General features: G+C 31.2%; 12 protein-coding genes across 12 annotated transcripts; 7 read left to right on the top strand and 5 right to left on the bottom strand. All coding sequences in view use genetic code 12, as the record gives it.

Annotated features, from left to right (window-relative positions):
• Nucleotides 1-402: 402 nt before the first annotated feature.
• SUR2 (sphingosine hydroxylase) lies at nucleotides 403-1,485 on the top strand (the record flags this gene model as incomplete). The annotated part of the gene is made up of 1 exon (XM_064905198.1): nucleotides 403-1,485. The coding sequence occupies one exon, from the start codon at nucleotides 403-405 to the stop codon at nucleotides 1,483-1,485; it is 1,083 nt and encodes a 360-aa protein (XP_064761190.1).
• Nucleotides 1,486-1,990: 505 nt separating this feature from the next.
• DFJ63DRAFT_336599 (TRAPP complex core subunit) lies at nucleotides 1,991-2,578 on the top strand (the record flags this gene model as incomplete). The annotated part of the gene is made up of 1 exon (XM_064908408.1): nucleotides 1,991-2,578. One exon carries the CDS (start codon nucleotides 1,991-1,993, stop codon nucleotides 2,576-2,578), a length of 588 nt encoding a protein of 195 aa, XP_064761189.1.
• Nucleotides 2,579-2,874: 296 nt separating this feature from the next.
• SCT2 (bifunctional glycerol-3-phosphate/glycerone-phosphate O-acyltransferase) lies at nucleotides 2,875-5,133 on the top strand (the record flags this gene model as incomplete). The annotated part of the gene is made up of 1 exon (XM_064905163.1): nucleotides 2,875-5,133. One exon carries the CDS (start codon nucleotides 2,875-2,877, stop codon nucleotides 5,131-5,133), a length of 2,259 nt encoding a protein of 752 aa, XP_064761188.1.
• Nucleotides 5,134-6,054: 921 nt separating this feature from the next.
• DFJ63DRAFT_336597 (uncharacterized protein) lies at nucleotides 6,055-6,357 on the top strand (the record flags this gene model as incomplete). The annotated part of the gene is made up of 1 exon (XM_064908407.1): nucleotides 6,055-6,357. The coding sequence occupies one exon, from the start codon at nucleotides 6,055-6,057 to the stop codon at nucleotides 6,355-6,357; it is 303 nt and encodes a 100-aa protein (XP_064761187.1).
• A 437-nt stretch (nucleotides 6,358-6,794) lies between these two features.
• On the top strand, nucleotides 6,795-7,934 carry DFJ63DRAFT_200106 (uncharacterized protein). The gene has a single exon (XM_064903919.1). The coding sequence runs from the start codon at nucleotides 7,231-7,233 to the stop codon at nucleotides 7,780-7,782; it is 552 nt and encodes a 183-aa protein (XP_064761186.1). The 5' UTR covers nucleotides 6,795-7,230; the 3' UTR covers nucleotides 7,783-7,934.
• On the bottom strand, nucleotides 7,934-9,753 carry DFJ63DRAFT_200270 (uncharacterized protein). Its single transcript, XM_064903933.1, has one exon. It carries the CDS (start codon nucleotides 9,385-9,387, stop codon nucleotides 8,086-8,088), a length of 1,302 nt encoding a protein of 433 aa, XP_064761185.1. The 5' UTR covers nucleotides 9,388-9,753; the 3' UTR covers nucleotides 7,934-8,085.
• On the top strand, nucleotides 9,754-11,941 carry MET1 (uroporphyrinogen-III C-methyltransferase). The gene has a single exon (XM_064903920.1). It carries the CDS (start codon nucleotides 10,120-10,122, stop codon nucleotides 11,821-11,823), a length of 1,704 nt encoding a protein of 567 aa, XP_064761184.1. The 5' UTR covers nucleotides 9,754-10,119; the 3' UTR covers nucleotides 11,824-11,941.
• Nucleotides 11,902-13,485, top strand: DFJ63DRAFT_203263 (kynurenine--oxoglutarate transaminase). Its single transcript, XM_064903944.1, has one exon. The coding sequence runs from the start codon at nucleotides 12,060-12,062 to the stop codon at nucleotides 13,446-13,448; it is 1,389 nt and encodes a 462-aa protein (XP_064761183.1). The 5' UTR covers nucleotides 11,902-12,059; the 3' UTR covers nucleotides 13,449-13,485.
• DFJ63DRAFT_200267 (S-adenosylmethionine-dependent methyltransferase) lies at nucleotides 13,486-14,897 on the bottom strand. The gene has a single exon (XM_064903932.1). It carries the CDS (start codon nucleotides 14,736-14,738, stop codon nucleotides 13,524-13,526), a length of 1,215 nt encoding a protein of 404 aa, XP_064761182.1. The 5' UTR covers nucleotides 14,739-14,897; the 3' UTR covers nucleotides 13,486-13,523.
• Nucleotides 14,898-15,057: 160 nt separating this feature from the next.
• DFJ63DRAFT_314454 (uncharacterized protein) lies at nucleotides 15,058-15,504 on the bottom strand (the record flags this gene model as incomplete). The annotated part of the gene is made up of 1 exon (XM_064906370.1): nucleotides 15,058-15,504. The coding sequence occupies one exon, from the start codon at nucleotides 15,502-15,504 to the stop codon at nucleotides 15,058-15,060; it is 447 nt and encodes a 148-aa protein (XP_064761181.1).
• Nucleotides 15,505-15,813: 309 nt separating this feature from the next.
• On the bottom strand, nucleotides 15,814-16,938 carry ZRT2 (low-affinity Zn(2+) transporter; the record flags this gene model as incomplete). Its single annotated transcript, XM_064905147.1, has 1 exon — nucleotides 15,814-16,938. The coding sequence occupies one exon, from the start codon at nucleotides 16,936-16,938 to the stop codon at nucleotides 15,814-15,816; it is 1,125 nt and encodes a 374-aa protein (XP_064761180.1).
• A 952-nt stretch (nucleotides 16,939-17,890) lies between these two features.
• DFJ63DRAFT_323267 (uncharacterized protein) lies at nucleotides 17,891-19,213 on the bottom strand (the record flags this gene model as incomplete). Its single annotated transcript, XM_064907505.1, has 1 exon — nucleotides 17,891-19,213. One exon carries the CDS (start codon nucleotides 19,211-19,213, stop codon nucleotides 17,891-17,893), a length of 1,323 nt encoding a protein of 440 aa, XP_064761179.1.
• Between the last annotated feature and the right edge of the window lie 459 nt (nucleotides 19,214-19,672).

Below are 19,672 nucleotides of genomic sequence, written 5' to 3'. Positions count from 1 at the left end.
TAGTATACACTATATATATTCAAAAGTTATGCCATTTTTCTGGTTAATATTTAAGTTTTATGTTTATTTCTTTTTAAAATCTGCTAATTCTATTGGTAACTACTCCTACTTATTAACCCTATCATCAACTGGTGTTTGTCCTCGACTACTGTATCACTATCTGTCTCTTCCCTTCTCTTTAGCTTTTCCTTTTCCCGGTCAAACCAAAAAGAGAACAATCCAAAAAAAAATAAATAAATAAATAAATAAAATCATCAAAACATCGCCTATCACTAATCATCCATCATCCATCATCATCAGCATATATCTTCATACCATCAGCTTACACATATCATATCATATCACATATCACCACACTTCCCATCCCCATCCCAATCCTATATAATCACTACGAATATGGATATGACAACGTTGGATATATTTGTACCTCCAAAAAACTTTTCTGAAATCTTATCTCAACCAAAATTCCTTATTGATGATATCAAATTATCAATAAAACCTTCTTTAATACCAGGTCTACCCGATGGGATATTGGCCTTGATAGCTCCCTTGGTCGCTTATTGGTCATACGCCTCGTTTTTCCATATCCTTGATGTTTATGAATTGGCTGAACAATATAGAATACATCCATCTCAAGAAGAAGAAAGTAGAAATAAAGCCAGTTTACATGATGTTATAAGAGATGTTATCTTACAACATTTCATTCAATCCATTGTCGGATATTTCGTCTATCTTTTAGATCCAATTCCTCAAACTGGTCATGAATTATATCAAATGTGGAGTTTAAAACAAAATTATTTACCTAATTTCATTCCTGATATCTTAGTTTATTATGGTTATATGTATGGTTGGTCATTATTTAGAATATCAGTGGCATTTGTTTTAATTGATTCTTGGCAATATTGGTTACATCGTATCATGCATGTTAATAAATATCTTTATAAACGATTTCATTCTAGACATCATCGTTTATATGTTCCTTATGCTTATGGTGCCTTATATAATGATCCAGTAGAAGGATTCTTATTAGATACTTTAGGTACGGGTTTAGCCAGTATTGTTACTCAATTATCATCTCGTGAAACCATCATATTATATACTTTTGCTACTTTAAAAACCGTGGATGATCATTGTGGTTATAGATTACCTTATGATTTATTTCAAATCATTTTCCCTAATAATTCAATTTATCATGATATTCATCATCAAAATTGGGGTATTAAAAATAATTTTTCTCAACCGTTCTTTACTATTTGGGATAAATTCTTAGGAACAGAATATCAATTTGTTAATGAATATAAACAATTGCAAGATCATATTACATTAACTAAATATAGAGAATTCTTAGCTTCAAAGACAAAACATAAATGGAGTTTTGATAAATCTGCTAAAGGTACTTCTGTCCCCATTGATAATAGTTCTTCTTCAACTAGTGAAAATACTAGTGATGAAGAATTTGTATCAGATAAGAAAAAATTAGATTAAACCCATCCACCCATCCATTACTTTCCTTCCCTTCCCTTCCCTTCCCTTTTCATTCCCTTTTTATTGATTTTTACATTAATAGTTTCTTGTTTATAGGTATCCTCCCTCCCTCCCATCTTTTTAATCATCGTGAAAGTGAATCAATTTCAAATCAAATTTAAATAAATCCCAAAAAATATCCCAATATCAAACAACAATCATAATATCAACTCATACTTAATACTAATCCATAGTAACGTTTATTTACTTTTTCTTAATGTTAATACTTTTCTAATGTTTTATATAATGTTTATACTAATAATAATAATCCTAATAATATCGAATAATGCTGTATTTGTATCCATCTATCTATTGAATATATTAATGGGGATATACCTCTTTTTTATATGCCGGAAAATACTAATTTTTTTATTGTCACCGCGTAATTGAAAACTGATTTGGTTCAAAAAGGCAAACTAAATGATGTACTTCATCAGCTTTAAACAGATAAGAGGACAATTCAATCATGTCAAAGAGTAGTAATAATCGATATAATGGGGATGATATATGGAAGAACAATACGGAAAAGATCAATTCGGAATTATTCACATTAACCTATGGATCCATCGTTTCACAATTATGTCGAGATTTTAATCATAATTATCATGAAGTTAATAATCAATTAGATAAAATGGGATATAATATTGGTCTAAGATTGATTGAAGAATTCTTAGCTAAGACTGGAGTAGGAAGATGTTCAACATTCAAAGAGACAGTCGAAGTGATATCGAAATTAGGGTTCAAGATTTTTCTTAATATTACACCCCAAATTGAAAATTGGAGTTCTGATAATAAATCATGTTCCTTAATCTTACCTGATCCTAATCCATTGACTGAATTTGTTGAATTACCAAATTTAAAAGATGCTGAAATCTTAAAGGAATTATGGTATTCTCAAATCTTATGTGGGGTATTAAGAGGTGCTTTACAAATGGTTCAATTAGATGTAGATGTTAATTTTGTAAAGGATACATTAAGAGGTGATGATAAAACTGAAATAAGATTAAAATTAAATAAATTTTTAAAGGATGAAGTACCTGCTGGTGAAGATTAAGGTCTAGTCCGTAAGGACTAGACCTGTCCTTCAACTTAACTGGTAATAATAGTACCTCCTTATTTGTATAGTATAATAGACATAGTTATAATAATTTTTAGCATGAGAGTGTGTGTGACTATATGCAGTCAGCTGTAAACTTTATATTTTTGTCTGGGGCAAGGGCAACAATTATCATCATACCAGTAGGGTCATCCTCAAATCGAACTGAGTTTAAATTTAAAGCAGACGATAAATTTTAATTATTCACAACTTATTCAACATAAGATATATATTCAAGCCATAATCTCATATCAATGAAATTAGAAGATTCTTCAGGCTTAACCTCAGGTGGGACAGGAGATGGGACTGAGAAGTCAAGTACTATCTCCTCCAGTTCCATAGGTACGCTGAAGCAATCATCATCAACATCTAATCGACCAATTCGTCAAAGACCTTCACGATCAATTTCTGATTTATTTCATATAATCTTTGGGAACTTCACTTATGATTTGGTGCTTTGGTTTTTCAGTTTTGTAATTCATACATTTTTCAGAGATATTCAACCTCGTGGAACCTTTAATATTCCAAATCATGGTCCCATAATATTCGTCATTGCTCCTCATCATAATCAATTCATTGATCCCTTGATTGTCATGTCGAAAGTGAAGGAATCATGTGGAAGAAGAATTGCCAATTTAATTGCCAATCGTTCATATCAAAGAATGTTTATTGGAACAAGTGCAAAATTATGTGGGGCAATCCCAGTTGAAAGAGCTCAAGATCTTTTAAAATTAGCTCAAGGGGAAATTAAAGTTGATCCTAATGATAATACAAAAATCATTGGTGTAAATACGAAATTCACCATAGATTGTATGGAGAGGGGATTGATTGGATTACCTGAATCATTAGGTAATGTAACAGTTAAAAGTATTGAAGATGATACTCATTTAACTTTAAAGAAACCATTTGAATCACCACGATCATCAATTCAAATTCGAATCAATACAAAATTAGAAAATGGAACCAAATTCAAAGTTGCTCCTCATATTGATAATAGTATTGTATTTCGTCATGTTTTTGATCATTTAAATTCAGGAAAAGTTTTAGGTATATTTCCTGAAGGTGGATCTCATGATCGTCCTGATTTATTACCTTTAAAACCAGGAGTGGCTATCATGGCGCTTGGAACCATTGGGAAAGCAATTCAAGATGGTCAATCCCAAGATCAAATTGAAGCTGTTAATATCATTCCAGTAGGATTAAATTATTTCCATGCTCATAAATTTAGATCAAGAGTGGTGGTTGAATTTGGAAAACCGATTATAGTAGATTATCAAATGGGACAAAAATATCTTGATAATTCAAAATCCCAAGTTGAAAAATTATTAAATTTAATTACATTGAATTTAAAAGAAGTTACTGTCACCTGTAATGATTATGAAACACTTATGGTATTACAAGCCACTCGAAGATTATATACTTCATCTCATCGAGATTCAATCCCATTACCTATGGTGGTGGATTTAAATAGACGATTAATCAAAGGCTATGATCAATTCAAATCTGATCCTGATGTGATTGAATTAAAAGAACAAGTTTTGGCATATAATAATCATTTAGTAAGTTTAGGATTACATGATCATCAAGTTTCATCATTAATGAGGACCAATAGATTAAGGACATTGATTATGTTTATGGAACGATTTTTTAAATTTTGTTTATATATGGGATTAAGTTTACCAGGAGCAATATTATTTAGTCCCGTATTTATAACTGCTAGTCGAATTTCTCATAAAAAGGCTAAGGAAGCATTAGCGGGATCTGTGGTTAAAATTAAAGCTAAGGATGTATTGGGAACTTGGAAAATCTTAGTAGCATTGGTATTAGCTCCAATGTTGTATATATTTTATTCAATCATTGGTACCATTCTTATATTAAAATATACTTCGATACGACAATTCAATATTCCAATTTTATTTATATTTTTATTTTGTTATGGATGGGCGGTATTAACTACTTACGCGTCATTAAGAGTGGGTGAGATTGGAGTGGATTATTATAAATCATTAATCCCATTATTCATTTCGATAATAAGTTATAATAATGATCAATTACAAATCGAAGCCTTAAAGCAAACTCGATATGAATTAAGTTTAAAAGTGGATAAATTCTGTAATAAATTTGGTCCTGGATTATTTGAAGATTATGATGAATTTTATCGCGAATACAATGTCATTGATGAGACTGATTATAAAGAACAATCTCCATTTATTCAAGGTGAAGATCGTGGTAGTAGTGATGAAAAGAGTTTGAATAGAACTAGTTCAATGGAATCATTTAATATTCATAATTTATCCGACGTTCCGATCTTTTCAAATATACCCGATAGTGGATCGATATCAGCGAAGCCATCTTATGTGAATTTAACTTCTATTGGTAACGGAGGTGATAGCAATAATACTAGTGGTAACAATAGTAGTATTCATCTTCATCCTAACTACAATAATAATAATAATGATGATGTGAGCAAGAAATTGAGAGATAAATTGAAAAGTAAATTTAAGATTCAATAATGGGATTTGTTGTTATGTATGATTTGAATAAAAAATAGAATAAAGAAAGGTACTTTACATTTACAGTAACAACTGATGGACAAGTATAAGAGTGAATAGATGAATACAACAATTGACGAGATTGTTAGTGATTTTTGCGCTTTTTACTTGTGGTTAGAAAAGGTTGATTAAATCAATGGGTAGTAAAGGTGAAAGATTGTATATATATAAAAAGTTATAGGACCAATATTAACAATAATAATAACATTAATAATTATAATGGAAAAATGTAAACAATGAAAGGCTATACAAATGAACCAGTAATATGCTTTGTGTCACAAGGGGAATTAAACAGGGAACTAACCCGTGCTTGCTTGGACGAACAAAAAGAAGATAATATTATATATGTGGATACTAGTGGTGTGGGGGTAAATAGGAAAGAGATGACGAAGAGAAGCAGGACCCATTGTTCTTTACCAGATTATCGTTTTTATTACCTCCAATTTCCATTAAAGAGAGGGTTGGGTTGAAGGTAACAAAAATTCCTTTTATCCCTTGCTCCCAAGGCTTATATAAAATGATAAGTCCTACGGATACATAACTATACATAAGGATACAGAATTAAAAGATTAAAAAAAAGTATAAATTGAATAAGGAATTGAAGTTACTTAATTAAGTAATTCATATTAAAGGGGGCCCACACAGGGTAAGCAAAGAAAAAACCATAAAAAATAAAAAATTACTATATAAAGGAATTTTTTGTCAAATACCCTTTAAAGAAAACAATGATATCAAAAAGGTTTAGTAAGACCATTAAGTTTTGATGATGGGTTGTTTCAGATAGTATATATATATATATGTTGTAGTTTCCTATTAAAAATATAGATAATCTAAACTTAAACTTATCAGTTTATTACTTTACAACTACTACTTACCTTCAATATGTTACATAGATTAACAGTATTAATACTGATATTATCAGTATTGATAATAGTTAATATTGGTATGGCAACTCCAATACCAGCAGATGTTAGATTTAAAGCATTATCACTTTCCCAATTAAAATCAACCTTATATACTATTCCAACTGTTTCATTAAATGAAGGAATTGATGAATTAGAAGTATTACAAAAGGAAGCTGATTTTGATGAAGAGAAGAGAATATCATTTAATAAGATGATTATAAATCGAATTAATCAAAATATTATAGCTGATAGAGTTCCAAGTGGTGAACCCATGAGATGAATAAAATAATATATTATAAAATAATAATAAAAGGGTAGTAATAATTTATTAATCAATTACTATTCCTAATTAGGAAATGATGGATCTGAGATTGTTTTGTCTGTCTGTTTTGTCGCAAAATGGAAATGTCATGTCGAAAATGATAAATGACAGAAAAATATGACAAAGAAATGCGACAAACAGTCAAAAAAAGAAACTCGCACAACACAAGACAAGACACAATTTCACACGACCATTGTTTTTTTGCCACTGAAACTGGGAACAGAGAGACACAGACACAGACGACAGTTGGAGTGGAGTGGAGTGTATTACCTAAGAATGAACATGTGGATTGACTGGATCAATTTAAAAGTGTGTTCTATAAATAGATAGATAGTAACACTTTGTATATTCAATAGATGAATGATGACATTATAATTAGAATTGTAGTGTGATTAGTGATGATGATGAACTCTACTCAGTTGTCATTCCTTATCTAATTGCCTGCGGCTAAATAAAGCAGAATAAACCAAAAAAAGAAATTCTATTTTGGGAATTATGAGCGCACACTAAACATAACACATAACAGACAGACAGATGATGATCACAAGATTTGTGAGTAATAACTTCCACTACCACTTCCACAATTATAAATCAAATAACATCACACTTTTCTTTTATTATCATTACACAACATTCTAATTATAGATATATATACTCATCCAGTTGACTATATATATATATATCTATCCATTTGCTCACTCCCTCCCTTACCTTACTGCTACCTGTTCATTCCTAGCTTTTCCTCCTTTAGCTCCCTCCGCTCCCTCCCTCCCTGAATCAATCAATTTGCCATCAAGTCAAATTCTAGCATAACATTAAATCTAATACATCATGAAAGTAACTATCAGATTATCAACCGAATCCTCCTACTCCATAACCATCCCAGATAACTCCACTGTCGAAGATTTAAGAAACTCTGCTAAAGTTGGCTGTCCTGTTTCTTCAAAATTACCGCATGATTTTAAACTTATCTATAATGGTCAAAGATTAACTCCTTATTATCAACCATTATCAACTTTTAATATAACTCCGGAATTAGATTCCATAACTGTTATTCTCATGAGTGATGGTTCAGATACTCCCATCAATTTAACTCCTCAATCTTCTCATATCGATATCACCACTGCCTCTACAACTGCTACCACCACCACCACCACTACCGTCAAGAAAACCAAAAAGAAGAGTAAATGTGCCTTCAAATCTTGTACTTCTGCAAGTTTAAGAATGGTGGGTGCTTGTAGTCATTGTCAAGGTTCATTCTGTGCTAAACATCGTTTATTAGAAGATCATTTATGTCAAGGCTTACAATTTTGTAAAGATAATGCTCATGAAAGAAATGCCATGAAATTACAAAGTGAAAGTACTATCGCTAGTAGAGTATGACCTAATTAATGTTGTTTCTTCACATTCTCACTCATCAGTTGAGATATTACGTCCATATATCACTTATTCACGTCATCATTATTCATGTTTGGTTTTATTTCTGTTGTGTTTTTTTTATCATTTACTTTTGTCTGTTAGGTTTGTTTTTCATTTCCACTTCAATTTCAAGTTAATTCCCCATTTTAAAATTATATAACTCATCAGTTTTATTCATTGTTATTTATATAAATTTAATATAGATTTTTATCCTCCTCCATTTTTAACGTCTTGCCTCTCATTATTCTATTTTTTTTTTTTAAGTATCTAATTATCTAATAAATTTTCTAATATATCATCATATTTACCATTTGTACTAATATTAGCTTTAATTAAGATTTCTTCAGCTGATTTATAATAAAATTCTTGATCTTTACAATCAAGTTGATATAAATTACCTAAACTTATCATACATTCAGCCACAGCAACCCAAGTTTCAGGATCATCTTCATCTTGAGCTTGTTTTAAAGCATCTAATGCAAGTTTTAAAGAATTTTGACCTTTTGATTGAGCTTCATTTACTGTTAATCCTTCATATTCTTCAATTCCTTCGAATTCATCATCATAGGTTAAAGTAGTATAGACTTTAATTGGGATTTCAGCTTCTCGTAAATACCATTGACCAATACGTTTCGACATATCACGGTATAATGATACATCTTCAGGAGAAGTTTTATCATATTTGAACTTTACAAAAAAATCTGAAAATTCAATAAGTTTATCTTTCAACCATTGATTATATTTGAAATCTTCAAGAATAGGTGATAATGGATGAAGCTCGTCTAATTCTGTATCATCATCTTCATCATCATCTTCTTCCTCGTCATCTTCTTCTTTGTTATGTTTTCCGAAATTATTTATGATATCTAATAAATCATCTAAAATTTCAAAAAATTCATAAGTCTCACGATTTATTAAACTATAATCGTTATTCATTTTACAGCTTACAAGTGCTGCACCAAAAGAAAGATAAGCTTCATCTAAAATATTCTCCAATTCCATATGTTGACCATGTTCCTCTTCTGTATCGATGGTTAATTGCGAAACGTGTTGTAAAGAAAGTTTTAATAATAAAATCTTACTCTCTGCGAACCACAACACTCTGGATTCTGAATATTTCTCCAATCCTATTTCAATTCTATCTAAGGATTCTTTGAAATAGGATTCAACTTCATCAGGATGGAAATTACTTAATTCAGCTAATGAAAGTGCATAGATTGCGTAAAAGAAATCAGGTAATGAATCATCATCTTCCTCCTCTTTACCTTCTTTACTTTCATCTGCAGCTTTCTCATTACTATTTCTTAATAAACGATCACATTCATGAACGATTCCATTCAACACCAATTCATTATCACGATCAGATTCAAAATACGTATTCCATAAAGCTTGTAATTGAGCCAACTCATCATCAGCATCAGCTTCCTCTTTTAATTCAACCGTAAGTTCACCTTCACCAGCTTGATCTTCAGTGGAACCAACTTCAATCGATTCTTCTTTTTCTTCAATCGGTTTCTTTTGTTTCTTGGCTTTGGAAGCCTTACCTAATCCTAATGGTCTCTTAGCCATATTGATAACGTGGGAATGTGAAATATACTAGAACTTAAACCGTAAAACGTTGTCAACTATATCAGACCATATACTGAAAAAAAAAAAAAAGAGCTGTGTTTGTATGATGGTGCTTTTTTTGTTATACGATATTCAGTTATATGCAGGTTGAGATGATTTGAAATTGCTGCAAATGATCAAAGAGATGAAGTTGGTAATAGATTCAGTTATGTACAACTTATTTCTACTAGATCTTGGTATGTTTTGAGTGTTAACAGTGTTAGTCTTCGGTAATGAAGATTGATTTAGTCTGTTTAAATCGACTTAAAGTTAATATTGCAATGTTTTATATTTTTACCTATTTTTGCATTACATTTAGATGATTTCTCAATTCATTATGAAATATGAATATCCATTTTCACCTCTTATACAAATATTTGAAATACTGAAACAACCTTGAATTCATGTCATAAACATCCATAATAACTATAATATCACCATAAATTGTTCAAATTTATCATTATTCCAATCTTTAATAATACTAATTTTAACATTGGTTAAAACCAGATGAGCCGCTCACTTATATACAGGATTATTATTATAGTGATAAGCATTTCACGTGATATTCTGTAATCTAAAATTTTTTTTTCAAACCCCATATAATATATATATATATTTAAAGATTAAAGTAATTGCTTTTATATTTGGTTCAACAAGTGTTAGTAAGCTTAAAGTAGGTCATAAAAGATAGATATGCCTAATTTACTTACATCTTGGAATTGTCGAGGTGAAAGACATTTAATCATTGGTGATGTTAAATTAATCAATCATCGAATTAAGAGTATCATTGATGTTGGAGGTTTACCGATTATCTTAACTGACTCAAAGGACATAGGTCAATTTGAAGATGATATTAAAGTTATAACTCATGATAAATTAACTATTGATAAAGTTAAGGAGGTCATTATTAGTGAAGGTAGAGATGATGTTGATCATATTGTTGATAAGGTATTTGTGGTATTACCTAATTTTCAACTTCAATTAAAGGAAGAGATTTACAATACATGTTTAAAATTAAGAATACCGATAAATATAAGTGATACTCCTCAATATTGTACTTTCACCATATTATCCACCCATACTTCAGGTGATTTCCAAATGGGTATAACTACCAATGGTAAAGGATGTAAATTAGCATCTCGAATCAAGCGTGAATTAGTTAATGCTATTCCTTCTAATATCGATGAGATCTGTGCTAAAGTTGGTGAATTAAGACAAAAGATTCAACAAGAGGATAATGTGATTGATCTCGGAGGTGAACATGATGAAGATTCCATAACTACTTCCAAATTGAATTCGTTGGTGGAGGAATTCAATATGACCAAAGAACAACAAAAATTACAAAGAACAAGATGGTTAAGTCAAGTTGTGGAATATTTCCCCTTACAATACTTAGTTACTATCTCTGCCGATGATTTATCCCAAGCATATAAGAAATCGATTCAAAATGATAAAGAAGAAGGTCAATTAATCAAACGTCAAAAAATAAACCAAAAAGGATCAATATCATTAGTGGGATCAGGTCCAGGTTCAATTTCATTATTAACCTTGGGGGCTTTACATGCTATATTCTCCGCTGATTTGATTCTAGCTGATAAATTGGTTCCTCAAGAAGTTATTGATTTAATTCCTCAAAAGAGAACTAAATTATTCATTGCTAGGAAATTCCCTGGTAATGCTGAAAGAGCCCAACAAGAATTATTACAGATGGGATTAGATGGATTAAATAGAGGTGAAAAAGTTGTTCGTTTAAAACAAGGTGATCCATATATTTTCGGTCGTGGAGGTGAAGAATTCAATTTCTTTAAACTGCATGGGTTCACTCCGATTGTATTACCGGGTATAACATCAGCTTTAGCTGCTCCAGTATTAAGTCAAATCCCAGCTACTCATAGAGAAGTGGCTGATCAAGTTTTAATATGTACAGGTACTGGTCGTAGAGGAGCTGTTCCTAATTTACCTAGTTTTGAATCATCAAGAACAACAGTATTTTTAATGGCATTACATAGAATAGTGGAATTGATTCCTAAATTAATCAATGAAAAACAATGGGATCCAAAATTACCTGTCGCTATCATTGAAAGAGCTTCATGTCCTGATCAAAGAATCATAAGGACAAATTTATCATCAGTAGCTGAGGCAGTAGAAGCTTGTGGATCAAGACCTCCTGGCTTATTAGTTACTGGTTATGCTTGTGAAGTGATTGTTAAGAATGATGAACAGTCTCCTGCAAAATGGGTCATTGAAGAAGGATGTAGCACCATTAATGATTCAACTTATTTATCACCCATTGTGGATTTGATTACAAAACATGGTAAATTCGATACTACCACTACAACACATCATCAGCAAGAGGTGCTGCATACACCTCCACCTGATAGTATAATTACTGTATAGACACACTATTTATTCCTAATTCTTAATATATATTTATTCATTGTATTTTATTTATCTGTTCGGTATAGGTTAATTCACGTGTGCCTGTCAAAAATAATTCCGCTCCTTAATTTCGCGATAAGAGCCACAACAATTTTTTTAACTATGACAAATCAGAGGACCAACTTAATTTAAAGTGTCAATAATTGTTGGTCGTCAATTGTACACATTCTTATACGAAAACAGACCTCCAATTAATGTTAAAGAGGTTTACTCGACTCTACTCATCATTGCCACAAAGTATAACAACAACAATAACTACAAGAACAATCATGACATCTTCCAAGAAATTAGATCCAACTGCTTTACATAATCCTTATTTCTTTCAAAAACCAGGTCAAAAGGATATTTGGTCGTTAATTAATGAAACTGCAGCCCAAGCTCAAGAAGAATTAGGTAAACCAATTGTTAATTTAGGTCAAGGGTTCTTCTCCTATAATCCTCCTGATTTCGCTGTTGATGCTGTCGGAGAAGCTTTAACTAAACCTCAATTCAATCAGTATGCTCATGCTAGAGGTAACCCTAATTTAATTAAAGAATTAACCAAACATTATTCCAAAGCTTTTGGTAGAGATGTTGATGCTTCTGAAATCCAAGTCACTACTGGAGCAAATGAAGGTATTTTTTCTATCTTTTTTGGATTTTTAACTCCAGGGGATGAGGTTATTGTCTTTGAACCATTCTTTGATCAATATATTTCAAATATTGAAATGACTGGAGCAAAAGTCAAATATGTTGAAATCAAATACCCAAAGAAATTCGATAATGAAACTGTTACTGGTGATGATTGGGAAATTGATTGGGAAGGTTTAGAAAATGCTATTACTGATAAAACTAAAATCATTGTTATTAATACTCCTCATAATCCAATTGGTAAAATATATACCGAACAAGAATTAATTCGTATTGGTAAATTAGCTATTGAACATAATATCATTCTTGTTAGTGATGAAGTTTATGAAAATCTTTATTTCACCAAGACTTTCCCAAGACCAGCTGCCTTAAAGGCATTACCAGAATTAGCCGATCGTACATTCACTGTCGGATCCGCAGGTAAATCCTTCGCTGCCACTGGTTGGAGAGTTGGATTCATTCATGGTCCTGCCAATTTAATCAAATTCGTTACTGCTGCCCATACAAGAATTTGTTTCTCAACTCCAGCTCCATTACAACAAGCTGTATCTCAAGGTTTTATCGAAGCTGACAAGAGAAATTATTTCGAAAAGACAAGACAAGACTATATTCATAAATATAAAATCTTTACTGAAGTCTTTGATGAATTAGGTTTACCTTATACCATTGCTCAAGGTGGTTATTTCTTATTAGTTAATTTATCAAAAGTTAAAGTTCCTGAAGATTATGTCTTCCCTGAAGCTATTTCTGCTAGAGGTACTTTAGATTTTAAATTAGCTTATTGGTTAATCAAAGAAATTGGTGTAGTTGGTATTCCACCAACTGAATTTTTAATTCCTTCTAATAGAGTTGGTAATGGATTAGAAAAAACTCTTAGATTTGCTGTTTGTAAAGATGATTCTATCTTAGAAGATGCAGTTAACAGATTAAGAAAATTAAAAGATCATATATAATTGAATTGTAATCATTATCATTAATTTATTCTTTAGATTTTTATAGACATATATATGACTTTATGTGTATGGCCATTACTTTCTAATATACAATTTAAATAAAAATTTCATTTCACCATAATCATCAAATCCAGGTTCAATTTCTTCTTCAATAACTTTAAATCGATTATCCATTAATGTCCATAATAATTGTCTTTCAGCTTCAAATTTGGGACGTAACGGAATTTGAATCAAGACTCGAGCATTTGATTTCAGAGATGTAAATGTTTCAATCATATCCACCAACCAATATGGATGTTGAGGTGAATAAATAGGATCACTTACAACTATAGTTTCGAAAGTGAATTCTTTCCCAAACTTATTCTTAAATGAAGCTGGATCACACCAATTTAATTCATCAACTTTAACTTTAGCATCAAGATTATTAAGATTTACATTATCTTGTAAATTTGGGACAATTTCATTCAAATCAGTTAACCAAGTATCAAACCCCAACAACGCACAAATCATACCTACCAACCCCGTACCTGATCCCAACTCCAACACATTATTTACAAGATATCCATCATGGGTTTGTTTATTAATCAATCGATTGGCTAATATGAATGACGCACCCCAAGTCTTAAACCCAATATTATCATCAGTCAATGAAGGTTCCTTGAGATAAATAATCGGTTTGAAATTGGGTAAGGTTATTCTACGGATCATTTCAGGCTGGGCTGATTTCCCACAATTTTCACTGATTCTTAATGATGTTTCCTTATGAATTTGTTGTATTTGATCATCATCTGTTATCCAATGTAAATCATTCGAAATAATTCTTGTGAGGTAGGCATTATAGTCCTTATCTTGTTTTAAGGAGATGCTTAGGTTTGGAATAGATGATAACTTCAATTCAGTGTTGAATCGAGGACAGTGTAAGTTAAACCATGGTAATGCTTTTTGGATAATATCTTGATTGATGGACTTCTGAAGAAATATATCTTCTGGACTAGATTGATCTGGTTGGGTTGAACCAGGACCAAAATTTAATACTTCTTCAGGACCAAATAACTTTAAAATAGTGATTAGAACTTCATATGGTGGTTTTCGTATTAATGCTGGCAAATCTAAAATATGCAATGGTTGTTCTTCATCATCATCATCGTTTGATTGTACTTCTTCATCATTGGTACTTGACGGTATAGTCTCTTCAGAAGTAGTAGGATATTCATACACTAAGTCATTAACATCATCAATCTTAACCTCATTAGGACTGAATAACGACAATGGATCAAACTCTTCCTCCATGACTCCAGATACACCCAATCAAACCCTTCTTCGAACAAACTCCATCATTTTCATGCCTATACACCTTTTTTTTTGCGATCAAAATTTTTTTAAAGAGCTCCGGGCTTTGTGTCTTGACCGATACGGATCAATTTAGACGTTACCATTATTTAAATTGCTACTACAACATGTATACGAAACATACTCTGTTCGGATAATTAGACCAATATAATGTCATTATGTACATTCAAGTGATATTATATAGTTATACCATACAACTGTAGTGTCTAGGTCACTTACAAACCTGGTTGTATGAATCTATTTATGACTTTCATATTTTCTAAAAATCAGTTACTCTACCATTAAAAGCCCATTCATTAGCATGTCTTAAAGGATCTTGCTTTGGACCACCTACTTCACCAGTTTTCGGATTAACCTCTCCATCGAATTCAGGTATAGTTTTAAGAGTTTGAAAACTTCCAATATCAGATGATAATTTGGGAGGAGTTTGATCAATAGGTTTGGATAATATAGATGATTCTCCATCATTACTTGTAGCATAACCTTTGGCTTTTATCTGGTCATTATAATCTTCTATAGCGATTTGGGAATTAGCTATTGTTTGTAATTTTTCAAATTCTTCTTGTTCTTCTCTAGGTAAACGAGGTGGAGAAGGTGTGAAATCAGTAGTGAATTTAGATGCATAGTATCTTTGAGAAAGAACTGACCTAGTCGCCGTGGTGGTTCTTACTGTGGATGCTCTGAACATACGACGTAAAGATAACATGATATAGTATGATAATGTTTAAGTAAAGAAAGAAGAATCCTAACTTAAATATATTTAGATATAACTACCATAAATTTATAAAATTTTGGATTCCGTTATATACCGGAAACATGATCACATGATCTAAATTGCTAAAACAGATTGCAAAATATATAAATTACATAGTCTACTAAGTATTATTTATAATGTCAATTATTATATTAAATAAGAGATTAAGTCTATTAAATGGAAACTAAAATGTTCTATGAACAAGCGTATGTAAAAAATAGTTAAATAAATGGAAGAAAATTAGAAAGAGATTATAAAGGATTAGGCCCATTTACCTAATAAAGCCATTAATCCAGTACCCCAACACATAATGAAATAAGCCCAAAGCATCTTTCTGAAACCAGTTTTACCTTTAAATTCATTGGAGAATAAGAATTCATGAGCCATTAATTCAACAATACCAGTATAGATTAAAATACCAGCTGAAATAGAATCAAATACCCCATTAGTAATGGTTGCAGTGGTTGAATTTGGTGGATAACTTTCTCTAACTCCTAAACCAATAGCAATTGAGATTGGAGTAGTGAGACCATAAGCAGCAGCTAATAACCATGGAGTCCATTTCTTATCTTTTGGCCAATAAGTAGTAGCAATTCTAGTACCTAAACCTAAACCTTCAAACATTTGATGGAAAACTAACACGACATATAAAGTAGCAAATTCATCACCGGCAACAGCTAAAGTAAGACCAACGAAAACAGAATGGAAGATAATACCAAATTCTAATACGAAAACATTTAATAATTGACCATAATATTGTTCTTTATCTTGATCTTCAACTGGAGTTCCAAGAGCTTCAGGATCTTGATGATCATGAGCATGAGAGAAATGTTCAGGATAAAGTTTTTGGAATTCTTTTGAATTAGAAACTTTACCATCTTCATCATCTTCATCTTCCTTTTCATGTTTAATAGCAGCATCTTCAGAATCAGATTCAGCAGCCTTTTTAACAAACACTGATTCATCACCGAAATGAGAATGTGATTGACCTGAACCTTCAAGTCTTTTGTCAATAAGTCTATAAGCAACTAATTCAAAGAAGAAAAGAGCAAAAAGACTGAAAAGACAAATAGCAAATGAATAAGGATATTCTTGGAAAGCAGGACCTAAACATTCTTCCGATAAAGCTTGATTAGCAGGTTGTAATAAATGAATAAAGGCAGTAGCGACAATAACACCAGAACCGAAATATTTAGCAATAAAGAAACACCAACTTGGTAATCTAATAAATGAATATCTTGAAGATAAAATTGGGAAAAAAGCACCAAAAGAAGAAGTAGCGAAAATAACAAATACAGATGAGATACGAGCTCCCATAGAACCATTATAATCGTTACCACCTGGACAGGTGCCTCTTTTAAGAATTTCAACAGTAGTATCTAACATGATGTAATACTATGCAAGATATGATATGACAAAGATAATTTAAAATCCAATAATGAAAAATTTGAAACTAAAGAATATTAAACTTCTTATATAGAAACTTCAACGAGTAAGATGTCAAAACGTTAAAAAGTTAATAACTATTATAGTCAATTAGGGAAAAGTATATAATAATAATACTTTAGTAGTTATTAATTTATGCTAAGCCAAAAAATAAAAAATTTTATCAATTTAATAAATAGAGCCGTTCCAAAACCCAGTAGTTAGATGGATATTAATGAAACAATGCAAAATGACAGGAAAGAAGCAGACCACTAGATATGACAAGCTTTAAATGAATGAAAGCTGGTTGGTGGTTATGTAAGGTGATATGATGTGATGCGATGACAAGAATTAACGACCCAATTTGAATATTGTTGTAATTAAACTATAATTGATAAGGATGTCAGTTATAATATAATGCAAAAACGATTATACAACGGGTACTCCACTTTGATCGATGAATGTGAAACGAAAGCTAATTTAAACGAATGAAATGAAATGAATTGACAGTTGTGCCTAAGACTTCTTCTTCTTCTTCTGATTGTTGCTCTTCTCTTCTTCAGGGATAATCTCACCCTTTTCCCATCTGTTGTAAATTGACTTTTATGTTGTAAAAAAAAAAAAAGGTGTTTGGTGATGATTTTTTTTTTTGCCTAAACCACCAAGGTAGATTTTTTTCTGAGGTCTACCTTTGTAGTTATCTGGAAACAATGAGATTGATAACCACCACTATTAACATTTAACTATATACTATACCCACTGGTGTTAATTAATTAAGCAGTGGGGTTACTATTGACAGTTATTATTATCGTCAACTCATATGTATTAATTAATCATAACTACTACTACTAATATATAGTAGTATCTATTAAACTGTAAATGTAGATGTCGTCGGACAATGAGTGGTTATTACCTAAAACTTGGCTAATTTCCAGCCTATTGCACTATACCGTGCTAAAGTCCAGATTATCCCACTTGATACAGCTAATGCACCTTCGTATAATACAAAATTTCTATAATTGATTAAAGTTCCATGACTTATAACCAATGATGCAAAATACATCCCTAACATCGTTAAAAATCCTAATAAGAAATAAAGAGTACCATAAACTTTACCAAAGTTATTTGATGAACAGATTTGTCCTGTACATGCTGGAATTAACGATATAACTGCTGATGTCGAAATACCAAATAATGCTGCAAATGCAAATAATAATCCTACTGATCCTTTGGCAGGTAACCAAAGTCCAAAGATAACTATCGTAGTTAATACTGAAGTACCAATCATAACATTAAATCTACCATATTTATCAGCCAATATACCTGATACTAAACGTGAAGGAATACCACACACATTAACAATAGTAATTAAAAGATAAGCATTTGAATTACTTAATCCAAAATTTAAGGCATATGATGATAAATATGTTAAACTTGACATGGAGATTAATTCAGCTAACCAAACTGCTAAAGTTAATAATACAAATCTCAGATCTTTTAATATGGTAAAATCAAGAGCTCCCTTTAAGAAATTTAAACTTGTTTTTAAAACATTTCCTTGCGTGAATACATCCGATATTTGACTATTAATATCACCATGAGCTTCTTGATCTGATACCAGTTTCTTTTCTTTAGCTCTTTCCTTAACTAATAAAACAGCAATACCCATACAAAATAAACATATAAATGCTAATACTCTTATAGCCCATTTATATCCTACCTTAGTATATAATTGTTGTAATAAGATTGAAAAACATGAAGCTCCAACTAACCCTCCAATGGTGGCAATTGAACATGCCATAGCTCTTTTCTTTAAAAACCAATGACTTAATACTCCAATTAATGGAGACATACACACTGAAGTCCCTAATGCTGTCAATATACTAAATGATAAAATAAACTGATACAACGTACGACTTTCAGCGGTAGCGAATAATCCACAACAGAGTAAAACGGTTCCAGCCATCAATGGTCTTTTGGCTCCATATCTATCAAATAATTCACCAAAAAATACACCACCAAAATACATAACTCCTAAATGTAAAGAAAAAATCCATGATACATTAACATTCTTATCCAATATTAATTGATGGGTTGAAATATATGATTCAATAGCACCCATTGAATTAGCAATTCCAAAATCAGCAATTAGTCCCATAAATGATCCGAATAATACTATATAAGCTTCTTTACCACCATCAGGAATAGAAGCAGCATTAGTTTCAGAAGCATACATCAAAGCAGTAGATTCATCAACTGGTTTAGTCGTGACAGTAGTATCTAACTCATATGCAATGACTTCATTTTCATTGATCATGTTATCTAGTTCTATGTCTTCATAATCATTGGTTTGAATAGTTCGAACACGAGCGATGCCTTTACTTTGTAATTCCGGTAATTCAAGGATCTGAATAGGTTCAGTCTGAGATGTTATAGGGGTACTCGTCTCCATTGATCTTGTTTTCTGATCCTTATTCTCCCTGTTTCGATCTATAAAGTAAGATCTATGCTATATAAATACCGTTTAATTATATCGTTTACGTTTACATAGATGAATATGACTAATTGAAAATTCAGGCGGATTATGCAGCAATAAAATTTTAAACGGGAGAAATAATATTTTTCCCGTTTGAGATGTGGAGTTAGAAGACTCCACACCGTTAAATATGATTATAAAAGATAGTTATATGTCAGC

The sequence above is a fragment of the Scheffersomyces coipomensis genome (genome assembly GCF_036884675.1).
Source record: "Scheffersomyces coipomensis strain NRRL Y-17651 chromosome Unknown DFJ63scaffold_5, whole genome shotgun sequence".
NCBI classification, from domain to species: Eukaryota; Fungi; Ascomycota; class Pichiomycetes; order Serinales; family Debaryomycetaceae; genus Scheffersomyces; species Scheffersomyces coipomensis.
This window is presented reverse-complemented; position numbering and strand designations above follow the sequence as displayed.